The 18,119-nt window shown below is 50.4% G+C and overlaps 1 protein-coding gene across 1 annotated transcript in view; it reads right to left on the bottom strand.

Moving 5' to 3' along the window:
- The window catches only part of MPRIP (myosin phosphatase Rho interacting protein), a 164,904-nt gene that overhangs the window by 52,134 nt on the left and 94,651 nt on the right, over positions 1-18,119 (bottom strand). The window contains exons 5-7 of the mRNA XM_065411992.1: positions 15,753-15,837; positions 5,495-5,705; positions 1,703-1,862 (exon numbers count right to left, since the gene is read on the bottom strand). Coding sequence (XP_065268064.1) covers positions 1,703-1,862; positions 5,495-5,705; positions 15,753-15,837 — 456 coding nt within the window. The remainder of the gene's footprint in view (positions 1-1,702; positions 1,863-5,494; positions 5,706-15,752; positions 15,838-18,119) is intronic.

Genomic DNA, 18,119 nt, shown 5'->3' on the forward strand with positions numbered 1-18,119 from the left:
TCCTCAGGTGGGAGAAGAAAGCCAAGATATTGCGGTCTCTGAGTCCCGTCCTCCACCCCAGATTGCAGCCAGGCAGCGAAGCTACACACTGCTTGGGTGAGTACAGGTTAGACACACATACGGTTCAGTTGCAAATTTAAATGAGTGGAACAAACACGAGTGCAAAGCGGTGTTGCTTGTGCAATAGCAGCTTCATGCCTGCATTAATTGTGGGCCAGCGTGAAAACAGTCCTCCAGGGGATGTGAAAAGCAAACCACAAGTGCTTGGTGACATCATGCTAGAGCGAACATGCCTGCAGGAACCCAAGTGCAAGCGAATCAGACCGACAAACAGCCCTCTAATCCAGCGCCCTTGTCTCATGGCTTACTCTACAGTCATCACATAAATGGGGCTTTTTCAGGGCAAGTTAAATCTATCCTCCCTCCCCACTGGGCCTCCTAAAACCCAGAAAAAACGAGCGTGTGCACTGGACGTAAAGCCTTCTCCACTAAGCTGTTTTTCCACCCGCTCAGTTCTGCATCGGTGGCAGCCAACTCCTGTCTCCAAGATTAACACTGTGACACTTTGAAACCTCTCTTAGCTCATCAGACCATTGCATAACACACATGGCCCCAACACAGTTTATAGAAATACCCTAATTAATGGTGCCAGCTGCCACCATGCACTTGAGCTAGGGTGGAGAAGGAGAAGGGAGGTACTACAGAGCAACACATGGCAGCTTACTGGAGGAAGGTCCTGCCTACTACCCCAAGAGAAGGATCATCCGAGAACCATGGGTGACCTGGGCTAACACACGCTGGCACTGGTGGGGATCACATCCTTCGCTGGTTAATATGGAGTGGATGTCCTAGCTATGCCCACTTCAGGAGCACTTCCCAGTGGCTACAGGAATGACCTGTATATAAAGTTAGAGTGAAGGGGAGTCTGGAAAATAATGGAGACTCAGGAAGATAGCCTGGGTACAAATTTGAGGGATCTCTCTGCACTGGCTTTGGTCAGCTGGGAGTTCACTCAAATTCCTTTGGCTGGGGATGGGCGACAAGAGAGAGCTGTTAAGGGTGGATGACCCCACGCCATCGGATCCATAAAAAGTGGCATGGCTCTATCAGGATTCCCTCCCAGTCCATTTAATAGATTCAAAGGAGGAGAGACGCTCACCAGTTAAATACCTGGTTTAAGAGAGGAGGGCTCAGGACTATAATCGTCCAAATAAAGCATTTCCTCTACAATGGGCTGTGAAGGAACATGTTAGTCCCAGCAGCTGCTGCTTTACTAACAGAGCAACCACCACCATGTGGTCACGGTCAAAAGAGTTAAGAAACAGAACAGCCACGGGTCCCTTACCGTCTCTCGTTGCCAAAGAGCCGGGCCACCTCTTCCCTTCCAGGGCTGCGGGCCCGGGTCCTCTGCTCCAGCCGTTTCCTCTCCACCTGGAAGGCCTCCCGGTTACTGATCCTAATGGCCTTGGGAACATCGGCCAGGGTGGCGTACTGCCGACTGGCTTTGAAGGAAAGGGAGCGGTCCGTTCTTTCTGCTCCCCTTCCCCCGTCTCTGCTGCTGGAGTCCTTGTACATGGGGTAAGTACTCTTTGAATCCAGGGAGTTCAGTGAGAAGCTGGAAACCATTCGGTTGTTTGAGCTGGTACCTGGGGAAGGAAAGGGGTGGCTGTGCTCCTGGGAGGGTGATTTGGGGTAACTGTACCTGTTGTTCGGGGTGCTGGGGCTGGGAGGGGATGGTGGAGGTGGCAGCTGCTGCTCTTCCAACTTCGAGTCTTGCTTGGTCTTCTCCAAGGAAAAGTAACCGCTCTCAACACGCGCCTTCCGCCCACAGTCTATCCGGTCGCCATTCATGGAGCTCTCATCTAAGAAACGGAACAGAAAACAAGGGGAAGGAGTTGGGTGGAGGTTACTATGCTTGGTTCCAAACTTGATTTCGCCTCCCCTCCATTTGTATAAAAGGGGATTTTAACACAAACTGCCTTGCCTCCGCAGGACGGGAAACATCTGCATACGATTTCCAGCATTACAGTGCCTATGGACCCAGACCCAAACCTGACCTGGAAGACCCACCTCTGGAGGGAAACCGGAAGTTCAGTTTCAGGATCCATTGCATCTTTGGCTTTTGTGCCCAGAACTACCAGAAAGGGTGATGATAAGAACAGGTTTCTTGTGATGTGGAGACTGACCTGCTAGGAGGTGGACTAGGACCCACCAATCATTAGCATTTCACACTTGGATTACTGAGCAGCCTGCTATAGGTGCCACATGCAAAGCTCCAATAGACATAGGGTGGGATGGGTGCTTGAGACTTATTTACAGAGGGAAAAACTGGACAATGACAACGGGGGCTTCCACAACAGGTGGGAATGTAGCTAGCAGAATGCCATCAGGTGCCCAACCAGCTTCTCACATCTGGTCAGGAGCAGCCATACTGCAGAAGGGCCAATAAAGTCTCCCCTTATTTCTTTGAGTCCAAGCACGCAATGATCTGACCCACTCTGTCTCCACAGAGTCTGGGAGGAGGGACACAACAACAGGGAAGAGCGGGTGCTTTGTTAAGACGCAAAGAGGAGGCTTCTTCTCAACACGTTGTACCTGCATATATTAGAAGGAAGCTCAGGAGGTTCAGCCAGCAAACACCAATGCATTGCCTAATCACAAGTAAAATCAACTTTGATGGTGTCTGATTCCAGTTAAAAGAGAGAGAGAGAGCGAGAGAGAGAGCGCGAGCGCTCAGTGGTTTGAGCATTGGCCTGCTAAACCCAAGGTTGTGAGTTCAATCCTTGAGGGGGCCACTTAGGGATCTGGGGCAAAATCAGTACTTGGTCCTGCTAGTGAAGGCAGGGGGCTGGACTCGATGACCTTTCGGGGTCCCTTCCAGTTCTAGGAGATAGGTATATCTTCATTTAAAAAAAAAAAAAAGGGTCAGGAGAGGGGAACAAGAGAGTGGAAGGTGTGTTAATAGCTGGAGGAAGCATGGCTCCATCAGCCGCTCTATTTCTTCCTCCACAGAAAAAATGGGGTGCTAGGAGAGCATTGAGGCCTCATTGCAAGATGAAAAACAGCTGTGTGCATTCTTTTGCCAGAGTGAGTTAGTGACCACCAGCCTCCACGCCAGCACAGACAAAGGCATTAAGGAAAGGGGAATCCCTTCACACTGCTCTTGCTACAGAGGGCACAAGGAACAATTCCCGTTTTGCATTCACACCACCACAAAATTGTGCACGAGCATTTGTTTTCAAGGGCCAAAATAACCTGCATCTAATCACCACTGCACTTCCTGAATTGTTGGCCTCTAGAAGATTCTCCATATGTAAGTTTGGAATGTGGAGAAAATCGTTCTGTTCCAGGCAGACTTGACCTGCTGGTTGATTGGTTGGTAGGTAGGTAAGTGTGACTGTATACACGCACGCATGCAGGGAAGAAGGGGAGGCAGCAGAGAGGTCTACATCCAGCAGCGACTTTCCCATCCATTCTGAAGATCATAAGCTGGATGGTAAGTTATTTTGTTTTCTCCAGCCAAAAAACAAGTGACCGAAAAGCAGCATCTGTGGAGGTAACACACACACACACACACACACACACACTCCTGCCCATGGCCACATCCCAAGGTGTCAAGGGCAAAAGCCTATTGATTCATCAAAACCAGGGCTTTGCTGACACCAGCTAAATCAGAGAGACGCAAAGGGAGCAGTCTTCTTCCATTAGCTAATCCCAAGACAGCAAGGAGGAAAGCAATCGTTTTAGCTAGCCGCTCAGAACATGCAACAAACTCAGCTTTCCCCTCCGCCCCCGATTTATCCAAAGGGAACACATAACACAAAGCAGGAAGAAAGCCCGGGCCTCTATTGTTTCGTTTAGAACAATACAGCAGACTCCGGAGGCTTCCATGGACTAATCAGAGGAGACAAAATGTAAACAGCTGCCCTGATATAGGGTTGGGAGGAGGAAGCAGCGTCTCAGTGCTTGGCAATAAACAGGACCAACTGTAGGCAAGTGCCTCTCTGTATCCATTAGGGCACTATTTCCCAAAGGGTAGGCTGCAACCAACTGGAAAGCTGGGATAGGTCACGGGCCCAGTCCAGAGGGGAGACCATTGGGGGCGGGGGGGTGTTGGATAGCAAGCCCACCCCACACTCATCCTGCAGCGAGTGCTCCTGTCCCATGGAACTGGGCTGAGAGGGTTGCTGTGGGTGGTCAGTGCCCCATTCGTGGGGCGAGGCGGAGCCGGCAGCAAAGGAAGCTGGCCTCTGATTTTGCCTCCTTGCTCCCCATGCATCAGGACCCTGGGTGGGTTGCAAAAATTAAGACAAAATGCAGTTGGTGGGCTGCCTTAGTGAAAAGTTTGGGAATCACTCAGTGGCTAGTATAAAGGGGGACGATCAATATTCAAAAGCTCATTTATTCCAAAGGAAATTTCCTTGCCTTGGAATCGCACCCGTTAGAGGTGGAAAAGACCTGTGAGGTCATCCCGTTCTGCAACTTGCCTCTGCCTTCCAGTACTTTATCCAGATTTTCCCCCTTTCTTAATTTCATCCCATTATTCACAGTTATTCCCCTCCCATCCCTCCCCCACCAGTACCATCCTATGGAATGCCGCAAGTGTAAGTGTTCAGATCTTTGTAGACTGACACTGGGCTGAGCCATTCCCACCGGATTAAAGTATTGAAAGTGGGGGGGGGGGGGGGAGGATAGGAGGGGAATCCAGTGGTGAAAAGAAAACTAATGTCAGTTTCTTCTTAATTTGCACTTCACTCAGTTCAGGACAATGAAATCAGCCCTAGTCCATGACTGTGCCTACCCAGGCACTGCCTCAATGTAAATAATATCACCTTCATCAACAGGGCAGTTTCCTTCTGTTCCTCTATGGCAGTTGTGGGATCTTGGGTACTAACAGGTAGTTGGGTTTCCAAACCAGTAGGGGAACCGTTACATTTGTTTAAAATAATAAATAATAATAATAATACTACACAGACAAGAAACCATTTCTATTCATGTTTTTAAATAAAAGCAAGTTTAGACTAAACTTTTTGACTAGGTCCCATTAAGAGAGCCACACCACTCCAGTCAAGACAGCTATGTAATCAAACCAAACTGCTGCAGGAAAACCTTCCAATCCTAGTAACAACTTGGGGTTAATTGGCCATTAATAATAGCATTTTGCACTTTGAAAGCACCTTCCATCAGAGGATATCAAAGCACTTTACACACAGTAGGCTTCACAAAATCCCTGTGAGGTAGGTAAGGTATTAGATCCACCTTTCAGAGGGGTAAGCTGACGCACAGAAGTGTTTGGGGGGATTTGACCAACATAATCTATTGGGGCAGTGGCAGAGCCAGGAAGTGACATTGCTCACTGCTCCCATGGACTTCCTGAAGTTGCAGGTGCTCAGCAGTTTCTGAGCATCAAGCCGTAAGAGTCTCATCTTCCAGGCCCTGCTCCAGTCACTACACAGCAAACAGGAACCAGTGCCAGCGTCCCTCTGGTCCTTACCTTCTTTGCTTTCCAACACAGGTTCCTTCAAGGAGCTGGCAGGCATGGCCTGACTCTGCATGGGGCTCTGGGCTGGGCTGATGCTACTGTTCCCATCTGGTTGATCTTTGCCCCTCATTTCTTCTTGCCAGAGGGTGGACTTTGTAGTGGGGACCTTCTCTGCATTAGGAATGTTGCTACTGGTCACAGCCATCTTAGCGGGACCAGGTTCCTAAAGAGAACAGGAAAAAGACACTGGGTATCACTGCACATTCTCTAAGTCCTAGCGCCAGTCATCCCGACTTACCATAGCAGGTAGGTCCTTATCTGGAGACACATGGACCACTTTACCCCAACCTCTTAGGCCACATGGCATTTCGATGCACTTACAAAGGGGTGTATGTATTTCCCTTCCCTGAATGATCTGATTTATACATTTCAAATGCTGGCAGGTCTAAGTGCTTCTCCCAAGCGGGACAGGCTAATTCAGGACTTCCTTAAGCAAGGCGGTTAAGCACCGCTCTTACAAAGAAAAAGGAAATGTCTTTAATATGCTCTCCTGAGGGAGGGATCCAAAAATGGCCCACATCTCCCTCTCTGTCCAGCTGGAGAAAGAAACCAGAGCAAAGGTAAGCTCACAAATGAAGGAAACCTACTGACCCTGAGAAGAAGCAGATATACATGGTAGGGGCCTCTTTGCTTTGCTGCGCTTTGTTTTCCAGTAGGAACTGCCCCTCCCAGTTCGGCAGACAGAACGCAGCACAATACCAGCGCTTTTAACTATTCACTTGTGTAAAGTTCCCGCTCATGAAACCATGGATTAACCAAGCCTTACAGCTCAGCCAATAAACGCCAGCCCTGACTGTGATGCCTGCTGCTGGCCCTTTCCCAAGTAGGCGTGCTGTAAGTCTGGTGTGTCTGAGGCATGCCGTCACCAGACCAATGAGCACAGTACACACATTTGAGATAGAGAAAGATCACGCTGAAATAGATTCTAATCTATGGGGATCAGCTTCCTTGAGGTGCTACTGAGACCTAGCAAACTCACTTCATTTTGACCCAATCAAGGACAAGAATGCTTGTGAAAGGCCGGTGCTAACACTTGCCACAGAACCACCTTAGTACAGACCAATAAGAGTTATAAACACTTACACGGCAGTATATGTCTAAGATGTCTCATTGGTGGAGGATCTTACGAGATTATTATTATAACACTTTCTTCCCCAAGGATCACAACTACACACACAGAAATCCAGCAATGCAACCACCCCTGGGGCAGAAGGTGGGAGATGGGATATTTTGGCCAACCAGGGCATTGAACATGCATTCTAAAAACCCTTGATGGATTTTTATTGTATTCTGTGACATTTAACATATGGGCTACCTGCTTTGACCCCTCCACAAACGTTTACTCTGAAGCATCCTCACATCCACGAAAGGTACACCTCCACCCCCTCCCCTCTCTCTCATATCTTCTGAGGACTGGAAAGATCAACTTCAGCTGCGAATCATTTCCATAAGGATGGCAAGGAACAGCTGGCCCTGGACACCACTTCAAGTGGAAGGCCGCACCGGGCTCTGCATTCTTCGGCCTGGAGCGTGGCTTTCCCCTCAAAGCAACGTTTCACAAACTGTCAGCACCCGAGACAGCAGCGAACCTCGCCAAGAGGGGAAGCTTTGAAGCCCAGCCAGGCCCTGGATCTTCGGAAGCACGGCCAAGAGTGAGAGCTCTCGTCTGACAAACGTGCCCACCCATTGGCGAAGCTGCCCTCGCCCGGTCCATCAACAGGGGATGTGGAGGATGTCCTTGAGCCAAGGCTCCGCGTGTGTTGAACTCTTGCCCAGAAGACCTTCTTAGAGACAGGACTTCTAGAGCCCATCGAGTCACATTTCAACAAGTTTCCATTTGCAAGAAGACAACAATTACCTGACAAATTCCCCTGGCTAGAAACAATGAGCACAGCCTACCTCCCATGGCTCCTCCTAAAGGGCTCCGCTGGTTTAGACAAAGAAGGGCTTTATGTGACTAGAAAGCAGATTATACTTTAAGGGAGGGGAGGGGTTAGAGGAACACCTGAGTTGCACACCCGCCCCACCACGAGTATATTTTACAGTTAGAACAGGGGTTATTTTTCAGATAATGCAAGTCCCACCCTCTAGCCTGGTTTCCCAGCTATTTCCTGCCCAGCTACCAGCCCCAAGCCGCACTTCCTGCTGAGGGAGAGATTAGCGGCTTCACAGCATTACTGCCTGGGAGCCCAGAGACAGGGCTGCAGGCGGAAATGTCACATGCCTTTTTCCTCTGGTTTACACCCATTTTTAAACAGCAGCTCCTCACCTTCACTTTTGCAAGGTGCTGTCCATTTCTACCAACAAGCCACAGAACCCCCGGCAGGTGGCATATGGGCTAAGTCAGTATCCGGAAGGGCTTCCGACTGTCAGCAGCGGGGCACATCTGAGCCCTTCTCCTCACCTGCATGCTGTCGCTGCAGCATAGCAGGTGTGTGGCTTTGACTGCTGGATTGACAAGCCCCCGTCACAGCAATCCTACACAGATCCATGAGATCTTCCATTTTGTTTTTGACTTCAAGGCCTTCTGCCCACCTATATCTATCAATCTGATATCCCCCACGATCCCTACCCTAGCCTTCTGCCTCCAGCCAAGAAACAGACAGTAAATCAGTTCAGCTGCTAGATTTCATGCTCATGCAATGGGAGTCTTCTCACTGCCTTACACACCCCAGGTGTGGCACCAACAGTGCAACCTCTACAGAGCACACCTGACAGGTGATGCTCCATGAAGCAAATAAACCAAACCTCTTTCCCTCTGTATGTGTACACACACTAAACCAAATCCCCTTCCCTCTGTGTACACACATACACACACTTATTTCCCTCAGTCTCCTGCCATTGACAGTCTTGCTCTTAAACCCGGCTGCCCTTAACATACGTCCCATGACCCTAGGCCTCTCTCCTCTGCTTTCATCTGCCAGCCAATAAACTGAATTTGCTCACATCAGAAAACATTTTTTGTGCAATGGCTTCAAAAAGAATTAAAAAACTAGAGAAATTCATTCCCTACTGTTAAACAGTTGCAGTCATCGTTTGTCTGGTCTGGTTTGCAACGAGCCACAAATAAAGAAAAAATGCAATGCCTTAACGCCTGAGATGGCTAAATGGACATTTACTTTAAAAACCGGAGAGTTATTTAACACAATTTAAAATACAATTAAGGAAATACTAGGTATTTTAAATGCATCTCTAAGTACGACTGGCCCTAACGTAAATCAGCGACAGCTGCCATTTTACTCAGTATCCTTGCAACAGGAAGCCCGGTCCACTGACTTAGTTTGTGATGAAGGAAGGACAGTTTAGCAGGTTAATGCATGAGACAGGATGGGGACTTTCACAACTGGCGTAAAGTTCAGTTCTATTCATTAGGGAATTCTTTTAGAATTTTTCTTAAAGCCACTGGGTACTTGTCAGAACAAACCAGTGATAAATTAACCACAGCCAGAAATAATATTTAAGGAAATTGTGACAGCCCTTCCCAATGTCTCTCGACCACTTGACACACGATGGGCAAATCAAGGTGAATCTTAACTACTGTATTAGGCACAATGGGCCTGTAAACCTATAAACTTACTGGCTACCCAAGCACAGTGCTTGCTGCTGAGAGTTATCCCACTGCAGTCAACAGGACTGTGTGTGTTATGAAGAAGAAATAAGTGTTTGTAGGCTCAGGCCCTTAGATGCTCTGGTGATTTTATATATAGAAAAGAATCTGGTCTCCTGCTCTCACATGAATATATTATAAATACACCAATACACGCATATGCCCACATTTTCGAGGACGACTAGGAATTGCCTCAATTTTTAGACACCTGAGATATTTTAATGGGTTATTTTCAGAGAGTGAAAACTCAACCCATCTTCTGAAGGTCCTTTAAGATGTCTCCAACTGGGCACTCAAAGTTACTAATCTCCTTTGAAACTTTACTCCATCTATATGTATTAATGAATACGTACGCACATATATCCAGACAGAGAGAGAGAAAAAGATTGAGAAGGACACAGCTGAGCAAAGCAGCACTGCCTAGGCAAGTAGGCAAGACTGCTTCTTTCCGTTTCTTTAGCTGTTCAAATTTTGTATTATATTGTCACCCCTTTGCCGAGTTGTAGCAGAAGCCTGGGCCTTGGAGACCAGCTTTCAGTGGGAGCTGAAATCAGTGCAGCACACAAACAGAAGTCCTGGAACAGTGGTGGCGACAAATTGCACGGAGTCCAATCCCTTCTTTCAGGGATCTCCACCCAAATACCAATGTCCTCGTTTCCAGGGAGCAATTCTGCACCAAGAACTGACTCCAGTTAGAGAGATTAAGGCAGAGAGCAAGGTCCCTTGCTGCTTGTCACGCCCCCCCCCCCCTCGGAAAAACATCAGAAAACTAGCCACCTGCCTGCATTTCCTTCTGAGATTAAAAAAATGCTCACATGCGAAGAAAACACACTACATTTAACAGCGCTATCCACTGACCCCTGCCTTGATATGGTTTCTGTCTGGGGAAGAGCAGAGATAATGACAATTTTCACATTTTTACAATGAGATGAAGCCATGAGAACAAGAGCTGAAAACAGAAGACAGTTTTCCATGGAAGTGGTCCCTTCCGGCTTAAAAATCAATGACGTTTTCCAGCCACCTAGAAGTGTTTGCAGGTAAACGGAAAACAGATCATGAAACTGACCACAGCGGCCAGTGCTGCTGCAGACAATATTTGCTGCTGGATTAGGGGTATTTTTTATTTTCAAAAGGCTCTTTTCTTGCAAAAGGAGAGAGGCTTGACAGGCAGCCAAGTTCAATAGAAGCCCTTTCAAAGGGATTTCTTTTCTGGTAACTGTCTCTCCACCCCCTTTGACAAGCCGCACCGAGTTTGTGGTGACAGGCTTCTGGCGCGGTGGCCTGAACTACTCTAACTGCTCCGGTGCTGCGTGGCCAGAGCGTGAGTTGGGATCAGATCATTTCCAGGCTGCTTTGGGGAGAAGGAGAAAGAGAATGGGAAGCTGTGGCTGCTTTGCATTTGACACAAGGAGGAAAACAGATGGGGAAGCGGGTAGAGTTCGTGAGGAATGCGTGAAGGTAAAGATAAAAAGTCCCGCTCTGGCTGGTGCTTAATGCTATCCTGCCGGAGCTGTTCTGGCAAACGAAATCTCTGTAGCAACAGATACACATGGAGTTTCCTGCCTTCCATTCCAGCCCTCGATTATGATGGAAAGCTCCCAGTTTCCTCATTCAGCTTCCTGGCTTTGAGGTTTCGCCTGCATCACCCAGTGACCCAGCTTTAAGCATCTGCTGCACAGCAACTGGTTTGCTCTTTTGTAGAGAAGAGCACTATACAGGATGTGACTAAGTGGGAATCTTTTGTAATATTTGTATGAAGCCTACGTGTGCCTCGGTTTCCCCTATGTGCTGCAGAGTTACCTAATTTGGGGGGAGGGGAGGTCTGTTTGCTCTCTGGCCAGCCTAAAGCACAGGTGTGAATGATACCTAGCTGTCTGGGGCTTGGGCCCCATATTAATGGAGCTCTTGAAAAGACAATGGCAAATCCAATTGCCTGGACATGGACACCTAACAACCAACACCTCACAAGAGATATGGACTTCCCTGCCTCTCCACAGCCCCGCTCCCGCATCTCCCCAGCTATGGAACAACAGGGGGGAGGGGTATGAGGTGGAAGTTAAGTTGGCTGCAGGAAGCAGTCGGCTGGGGACACACCTGGACTGAGGCAAAGGGAGGTCAGAGGGACGAGGCTTTGGGCTGTGTGCTGACCAGGATGGACTATGCTGTAACCTTCTTTTCTCTGTGCTAACCAAGGTCTTCCTATGCTGTGTTCCAGGCGACTAATAAACTGTCTGACAACGCCGGCTGAGTGCTGCTGCAGATGCTGACAGCGGAGGTGCATTGCTCCTAAGATAGTACAAGTCTCCCTCAGGGGTCTGCCTCAGTTGGACTTGCTGAACAGAGCTCACGTTGTGAAGCAGGAGGGCTGAAGGACCAGATGCCTGGCCTTTGGAGGGGTGAAGCCATGTGGCTTGCCCTGGAGGAAGCTTGAGACCCGTAGGGGGTCTGGCTCACTGAAGGGGTCCTCCCAGAGACTGTTCCAAAGCTGGGGTCATAGCACCAGTCCTGTGGATCCACGACGCAGGGACCACAAATGTTCCAGTACAAAGAGACCAGGCAGGCAGCTGGCCTGAGCCCATTTCCATACATTTTTTAGAATAAAAATGTTAAGAGGCACCCCCAGCCCAAATACAGGCCCTGTGCTCATCCCCTCAGGGAAAGGTTCAGAGAAGCCACACGTGGTCTGAGTTCGCCCATGGTAGGAGCCTGCAGTTAAGCAACATTGTTCTCGTGCTGCTATGCGGGGTTTTTACACCTTCCCTCTGAAGCTGGCCACTGTTAGACACACTGGACTAGAGGGCACTCATATCTGATCCACCTTCCTACATTCCTCTGACAGGGCTAGTACTCAACAGGCCACATCTGGCCTTCGAGCTGAGCACTGTCCCTCTGTTAGCCAGACAGTACATTTAAGGAGCAGACAGAGGTATGGGACAGTCTCGAACAGTAATTGAATTCTTACAGACATGCCTCAAAGGTTTGGGACAGACGCAGGCCTAGGCCAAATGCACTCTACTCTAGGATAGTGCCGACGCAGATGCTGACTCCAAAGAAGCGCTCAGGAATTCAGATGCTCCTCTGAGCTGTCCAATCCAGCTAAGCCTCCAGCCTCAAAGAGCAGGAGCTGGAAGTCTAAGGTCCGGGGTGGCAGCTGCTTCGGTCTAGGACCCAGCAAGGCAAAGGGCTCTCTGGAAAGTGGAAGTTACACCATAAAAATAGATTCCATGCTCCTTCCTAAAGGTTTGGTTCAAGGTTGGGGGAAGGTATGGGGTGAGGAAGGAGAAGATTCTTGTTTGATCAGTTGCTAGTCTCAGCCGCATGGGTGCTGGTCCTTTGTTACAATGCTGCCTTCCAGTTAAGACATGCCATGGAGTGGAAACCCAAGACCACCCCTGTGCTCAAGTCAAGCAGAGACAAGGGCCGGGGCAGCACCAGGGCTGCTTAAGGAACGTGGAGAGATTTGCAAGATGAAGGGCGGGAGAGGTTTATTAATTGGTCTCGCTGTGTCTATTTATTTCTCTTAAATCCTGCAAGGGCCAATCTGGACAGTGCCCTGGACTCCCATTCTTTGTGATGGGGAGGTACTCAGCACCACGCAGGATGGAGCCCTTATTTAGGGGATCTAAGAGCAAAAAGTGCCCCAAGAGATCTTACTGCTGGGGCCTGGCCTGAATGGAGTACGAGCGATGCTGTTGAATTATGGGTATTAACCTCTGTGCCACCCTCCTAGCCCATCCCCCTGAGTGGCATGCGGCAGTGTTTTCTGGGCAGTTACCTTCACACACTAGGACGCGGCATAAGAGTGGACAGAAATACACAAGCTCAATACCTCACTGCCTTCAAGAGAGAAAGGCTGTTGTGGAGAGCAGCGAGGGGGGTGGGGGAGAAGCAGAGGTAAGCATTAACCACCAGCTCTGATGGAGCAGAGTTGGAAGAGAGACAAGAGGCTCATTCTCAGGGCACTGAGAGCTCCTGCAAAGGGATAAGTGGGGTGCTGTAGGGGCATGACACAGCCTTCCTCCATGAAACCTAAGAGGAGAGTAAGAGACCAGCTAATAGAGGACAACTGTGACAGCAATCGGGATTCCATGGAGGCCTGGGGGAAGACCTCAGAGAGCAGCCAAGGGCCAGGGAGCTGAAGCAGAGAAATAAATAGAAAACATGAGCTCATCCATTGTGAGCTCTCTGTACAGCGGCAGCTGAAGTACGAACCTGGCTCCTTCGGGGGAGCTGGCCTGGGCTACACACCCAGTGCTGGCATCCAGGCAGGGGGGTCTGTGTTCTGGCATTTTGCTGTGGGTGATGGTGGCGTTCTCTATTCCCACACTAAGCCCCTGAGCTTGTGCCTAAGGCAGCGAGACACAGGGGTTGCACCCCACTGGGCCCCCACACACCCCATCCTTGGGGACACCTGGGCAGCCTGGCTCAGTCCTCCAGGGAGCTGGGGCTTCTGCACCGACTCCGCGTGGGCAGGGTGCATCCTCTCCAGAGCCACTTGCCTTATTTGGTGCTCAGGAGCTCAGATCCTGTACAGTTTCCAAGCGGTTGCCATGGTGATGAAACGTAACCCAAAATGATGTTATTCTGGCTGCATTTTTCCCCCTCAAAAGCAGGCAGCTCTGGGAGCTGGGTTTATGCTGGGTAATGTTTCCTCAGTCAGCACCATTCCCTTCCTTCCCCCCTGCTCCCACGTGCAGGGAGCTTCTGGGCCGCAGCCCCCGCACAGCCAGACGTAATTTCCCAGAATGCCCTGAAAGCAACACACTGGGGCGTCATGCTTCCAGTTCGAGTCCCCACAAAGGGGCCTGGGGTTGGGTTCACGGCTGGGGGGGCTAGGGGTCAGCATCTCTGCTGATTCTCACTGATGAGGGGAGAGGGGAAAGCCCCCAGGACAGAACGGTTGTCGGCACAGCATCACCACATCCATGGCACTCAGGAGCCAACATTTCCCCACAAGTTTTCCTGTGGCCAGTTCCAAGCCCTCACCACGCTCCAGGGGGGTGGCCCAGACGACCCAGCATCAGGCGCAGGAGCGACTTCCGGAAGGGAGGCAGAGGGGGAGAACTGGCCACAGATAATCTATGTAAAGAGTTGATCCCCTTCTTCCTCCCACCCCGTACCCCTCAGAGGACCTCGGGTGGGAGCTGAGGAAGCCACAGCTCTGCTCCCTCTCACTCCTGAGCTGCTGGGGACAATCCACAGGTGTTCCATGTGGAGCCACACCCAGCTCTCCTCAGGTGCCCAGACCTGACCCTTATATGGGAAACGCAGGAGAAAACAAATGGCTCACGCTGGGGGAGGGAGGGGCGAGGAGGAAAGAGGGGGAAGGGCTGGGCTTATTTTCCAACCGACACCCTGCCCAGCTCCCAAGTAACCAGGTAACCATCTGTGAGTGTCCAGGCCTGCTGGGTGAATTCCTCCAGTCCAACCACCTCTGCCCTGCTGGCCAGCAGCTCCAGGACACACTCACATGGGTCAAGGCTGTTTGCAGCCCCTGAGAGGAGAGATTATTCCAGCCTAGGGGTGGGATTCCGAACCTGTGGGTTTCTCCTCCCTCCGTCCATGTGGGAGACACGGGCAGGAACGCGTGGGTCATGGGCAGCCCCAGCTTTTACCATTTATAGTCAAAGCGAGCGCAGAGCTGTCGCTGGGTCCCTGGAGAGCACAGCTCCAGCCCCCGAAACTCCCAGCTCAGCCCTGGCCTTCATTATTTTCCTTTCATTCTAGTTATCTCCGGGGTCATCTCATGCAGGGAAACTGGAGCCCTGTGGAATTTCTTCCCGGACCCTACCAGGGCTATGAGCGGCCAGGATCGCTTCCTCCTCTTCCCATCCTCCCTCCCCCTCTGCACACGTGCCCCTGAGCCCAAAGGATACTGTTCAAAGCTTTGCAATTGGCTGTGGAGCCGGCCTGTATGTTAGCGAAGGTAGCTAGAGAAGTGGCGAGCTTCCCACCACACCACACCCTCTTCCTTATGCACCTACCTAAACCCAAGCACTTCCAGCCCTACTCCTGGCTGCAGACCCTTCCCAGATATACAACCCCGCACATCCCCTTGCGGTTCAGCCAGCACACACAGAAGGAACCAGGCCTGGGAGGAAAGGGGAAAAGCGGGGAAGACGCATCCATCTTGCCTTCTGGGAAAGTAACTCAGCCAGATCTGAGAAACCGGATGGGGGGATGGGGAGGGGGCAGCCAGGGGTTTAACGCAGCTGCTGCAGCACTGGCTGCTACGGGGAGTTTTAGAGCCAGGCTAATGAGCACTAACACAGCACTTTCATCTTCGAAGCTGGGGGGAGGAGCAGTGAGCTCGGAAAGTGACATCCAGAAATTAATTCACGCCATGGTAGCTGCCCTGGCGCCACTTGACCGCTCTGCGCACCCAGGAACAGGAGTGTTCTAAAGGGCCAGAAGCCCATTTCTCATCTCGACTGGGCTAGCAAGGCAGATGTTCCCACCCTTCCTTGGAGACCAGCAACAGCCCTGGGAGAGAGCCAATGTGAGGAGACCATTCCTGGCTCATCAATCTAGTCCCAAGGGATCCAGCCCCTGGAGAGAACTCTGGGTCACAGTGAATGACAGGGGGTCACTGCCTGGGGTTACCTGCGGGGTTGGGGGCTCTACCTTCCTCTTCTTCTTCTGATTCTGCTTGTTTGTCCTCGGGTAGACGATCAACATCTCCAGCCACCTGCAAACAAACAGAGAACTACGGTAAGGTCCTCCCTAAGGAGCAAGACGGGCAGCCCGGGAAAGAGCTCACTCCCAGCAGAACTCCGTGTCCTCTGGATTCAGGATTCCCAGTCATTGGACTGGCTGGGAGGCGCTTGGCTTTTAGATCTCCATTGCTTTAGTTTGCCCCCTCTTGGCTGGACACAGGACCATGGAAGATGCTGTCTGAACTCTCAGCTCCTAGTGTAATAACGCTTTATGCTTAGCTGCTATTGTAAAAGGATGTGGGGGAGCCCAGAAAATGATAGCACAGAACATGCCCAACTTCACCTCAACTCGGCTTAGAGTCCAGAGTGCAATCCCATTGGGTACCATGGATATATGCCAATACATGTGGACTCCTGGAGGTCCTTGGTTAAGGAGTGACTTGATCACAGTCTAAGAATTTGACTGAGGGTTCTTCAAGCTAGCAGACAAGGTATAACATGATCCAATGGCTGGAAGCTAACGCTAGACAAATTGAGACTGGAAATCAGGTGCAGGTTCCCAAACTTTTTTTGCTGCACTCCCCTTCAGAGATTTGTGTCCCAGTGTGTGCCCCCCAATTTATCCTCCCTCCCCAAGCCACTTGCTTTACTCTCCCCCTCCCCACTCTTCCAGCCTGCAGCCCCAGCAAGCCCCTCTACCCCCACAGCTGGGCTGCGATCCCTACTGAGTCCACTCACTGGCTTCAGCTGCTTCCTCCACGCTGCTGCTGCTGCCACGGTTGCCTGGACTCCGGTCCCTGCACCACTGCCACCAGCCCAGCATTCAGAGCACATGTAGGGTGTGATGCAGTGCAGGGGCAGCAACAGGCACTGCAGAAGCAGGCTCGCTCTCCAAATCCAAATCCTGCCCCCCAACTCACGCCCCGCTCCCACACCAGTAATCGCTTCCCTTGTGTGCCAGCTGCTGCCGCTGCACCTGCCTCCAGAGAGGCGCTGTCTCAACCAACTGCTTCTTCCTGGAAAGTAGGAAGGACGTGGGATTGCTCTATTTTACCCGCACCCTCCTGATAAGCAAGGGGCACGCCCTCCAGTTAGAAAATCTAGACTCTAGTTCAAACAGGAATTAACTCTGGGAAGTTTTCGGGCCCGTGTTATACAGGAGAGCAGACCAGGTGACCACAGTGATCCCTTCTGGCTGTACAATCAATGACTCTATGTTGCAATAGCTGAGCCTACAAATTCATTCTGATTGCGAGCTCAACTATAAGGAGTGAGTGAAAGTTCATAAGCCTCTAAAACAAATGTTGATGGGAAAAGGTAGAACAGGGAGACAAAGACTGAATGAATCCAAACTGAGAGACCCACTGATATAACTCAAAGACTGTGTTAAGATCATGCCTGGTAAACAGGAAAAAAGTGCGGGACTGGAAATCAAGGTGTCATGGCATCCAAAATTGGTGCGTTGGAAACTAGGCCTAATTAGTGGACAAGATAACGAGGGAATGGGATGTTCCACCCATCAGTGGGGGCCTTAACAGAAAAGCTTTTGGGAAGAAACATTAGAAGACACAGATGCCGGCTGACAAAGACAGGAGAACAGGAAGGAGTGAGCTTCACCATCATTCATGGCTGCCACTCCCGCCATCTCCTGCTGCCCTGGGATCCACCATTGCTGGATCTTCATCATCCTGAAAGATGTTCTGACCACACCAGACCAAGAGAGGGACCCAGATGACATTGCCATCTTCACTGGCTCTGGCTAAATCCCAAACACCATCCAAGATGTGAGATTTGGTTGTTCCTGCCCCTGTCCTCTTGTGGGTCCTTTTCTTCCCCCATCTTATTTCTTCTTTTTTCCTATCCCTCTCCTTTTGCCTTCTGTCTAATAAGAGTCAGGCTTAGTCAGCCACGACTGGATATTCTTCAATACTGCTATCAGCCTGTGACCAAAGAGGCAGCTAAAAGCAATGCCCTAAACAGCCCAATGCTGGTCCCAGTTTGCCAGGTCTCAGTGTGGCTAAGACGACTGCGTGCTGTGTGATTGCAAGCGAAAGTCAACACCAGAGACGGAAGCTGCATTTTCTCTCCTTGCTGTTCTTCTCTCTCCCCTCGTGCGTGTTTGTCTTGTTGTGTCTTTTAGGAAATGGGATCAGACCAACAGCTCCAGCCCAGCTCAACTCCCTTTCTCCTTTCCCCAAAAGGGCAGTTTTTACCATCTAAGAGACTGTCAAAACAATTCCTTCCAAAGGCTTTCCCCAGCTAACAGGAAAGGGAACAAGGGACGTTGCTCAAATTTAATTAATTAATGGAGATA

This window comes from Emys orbicularis, chromosome 10 (assembly GCF_028017835.1).
Source record: "Emys orbicularis isolate rEmyOrb1 chromosome 10, rEmyOrb1.hap1, whole genome shotgun sequence".
NCBI lineage: Eukaryota > Metazoa > Chordata > Testudines > Emydidae > Emys > Emys orbicularis.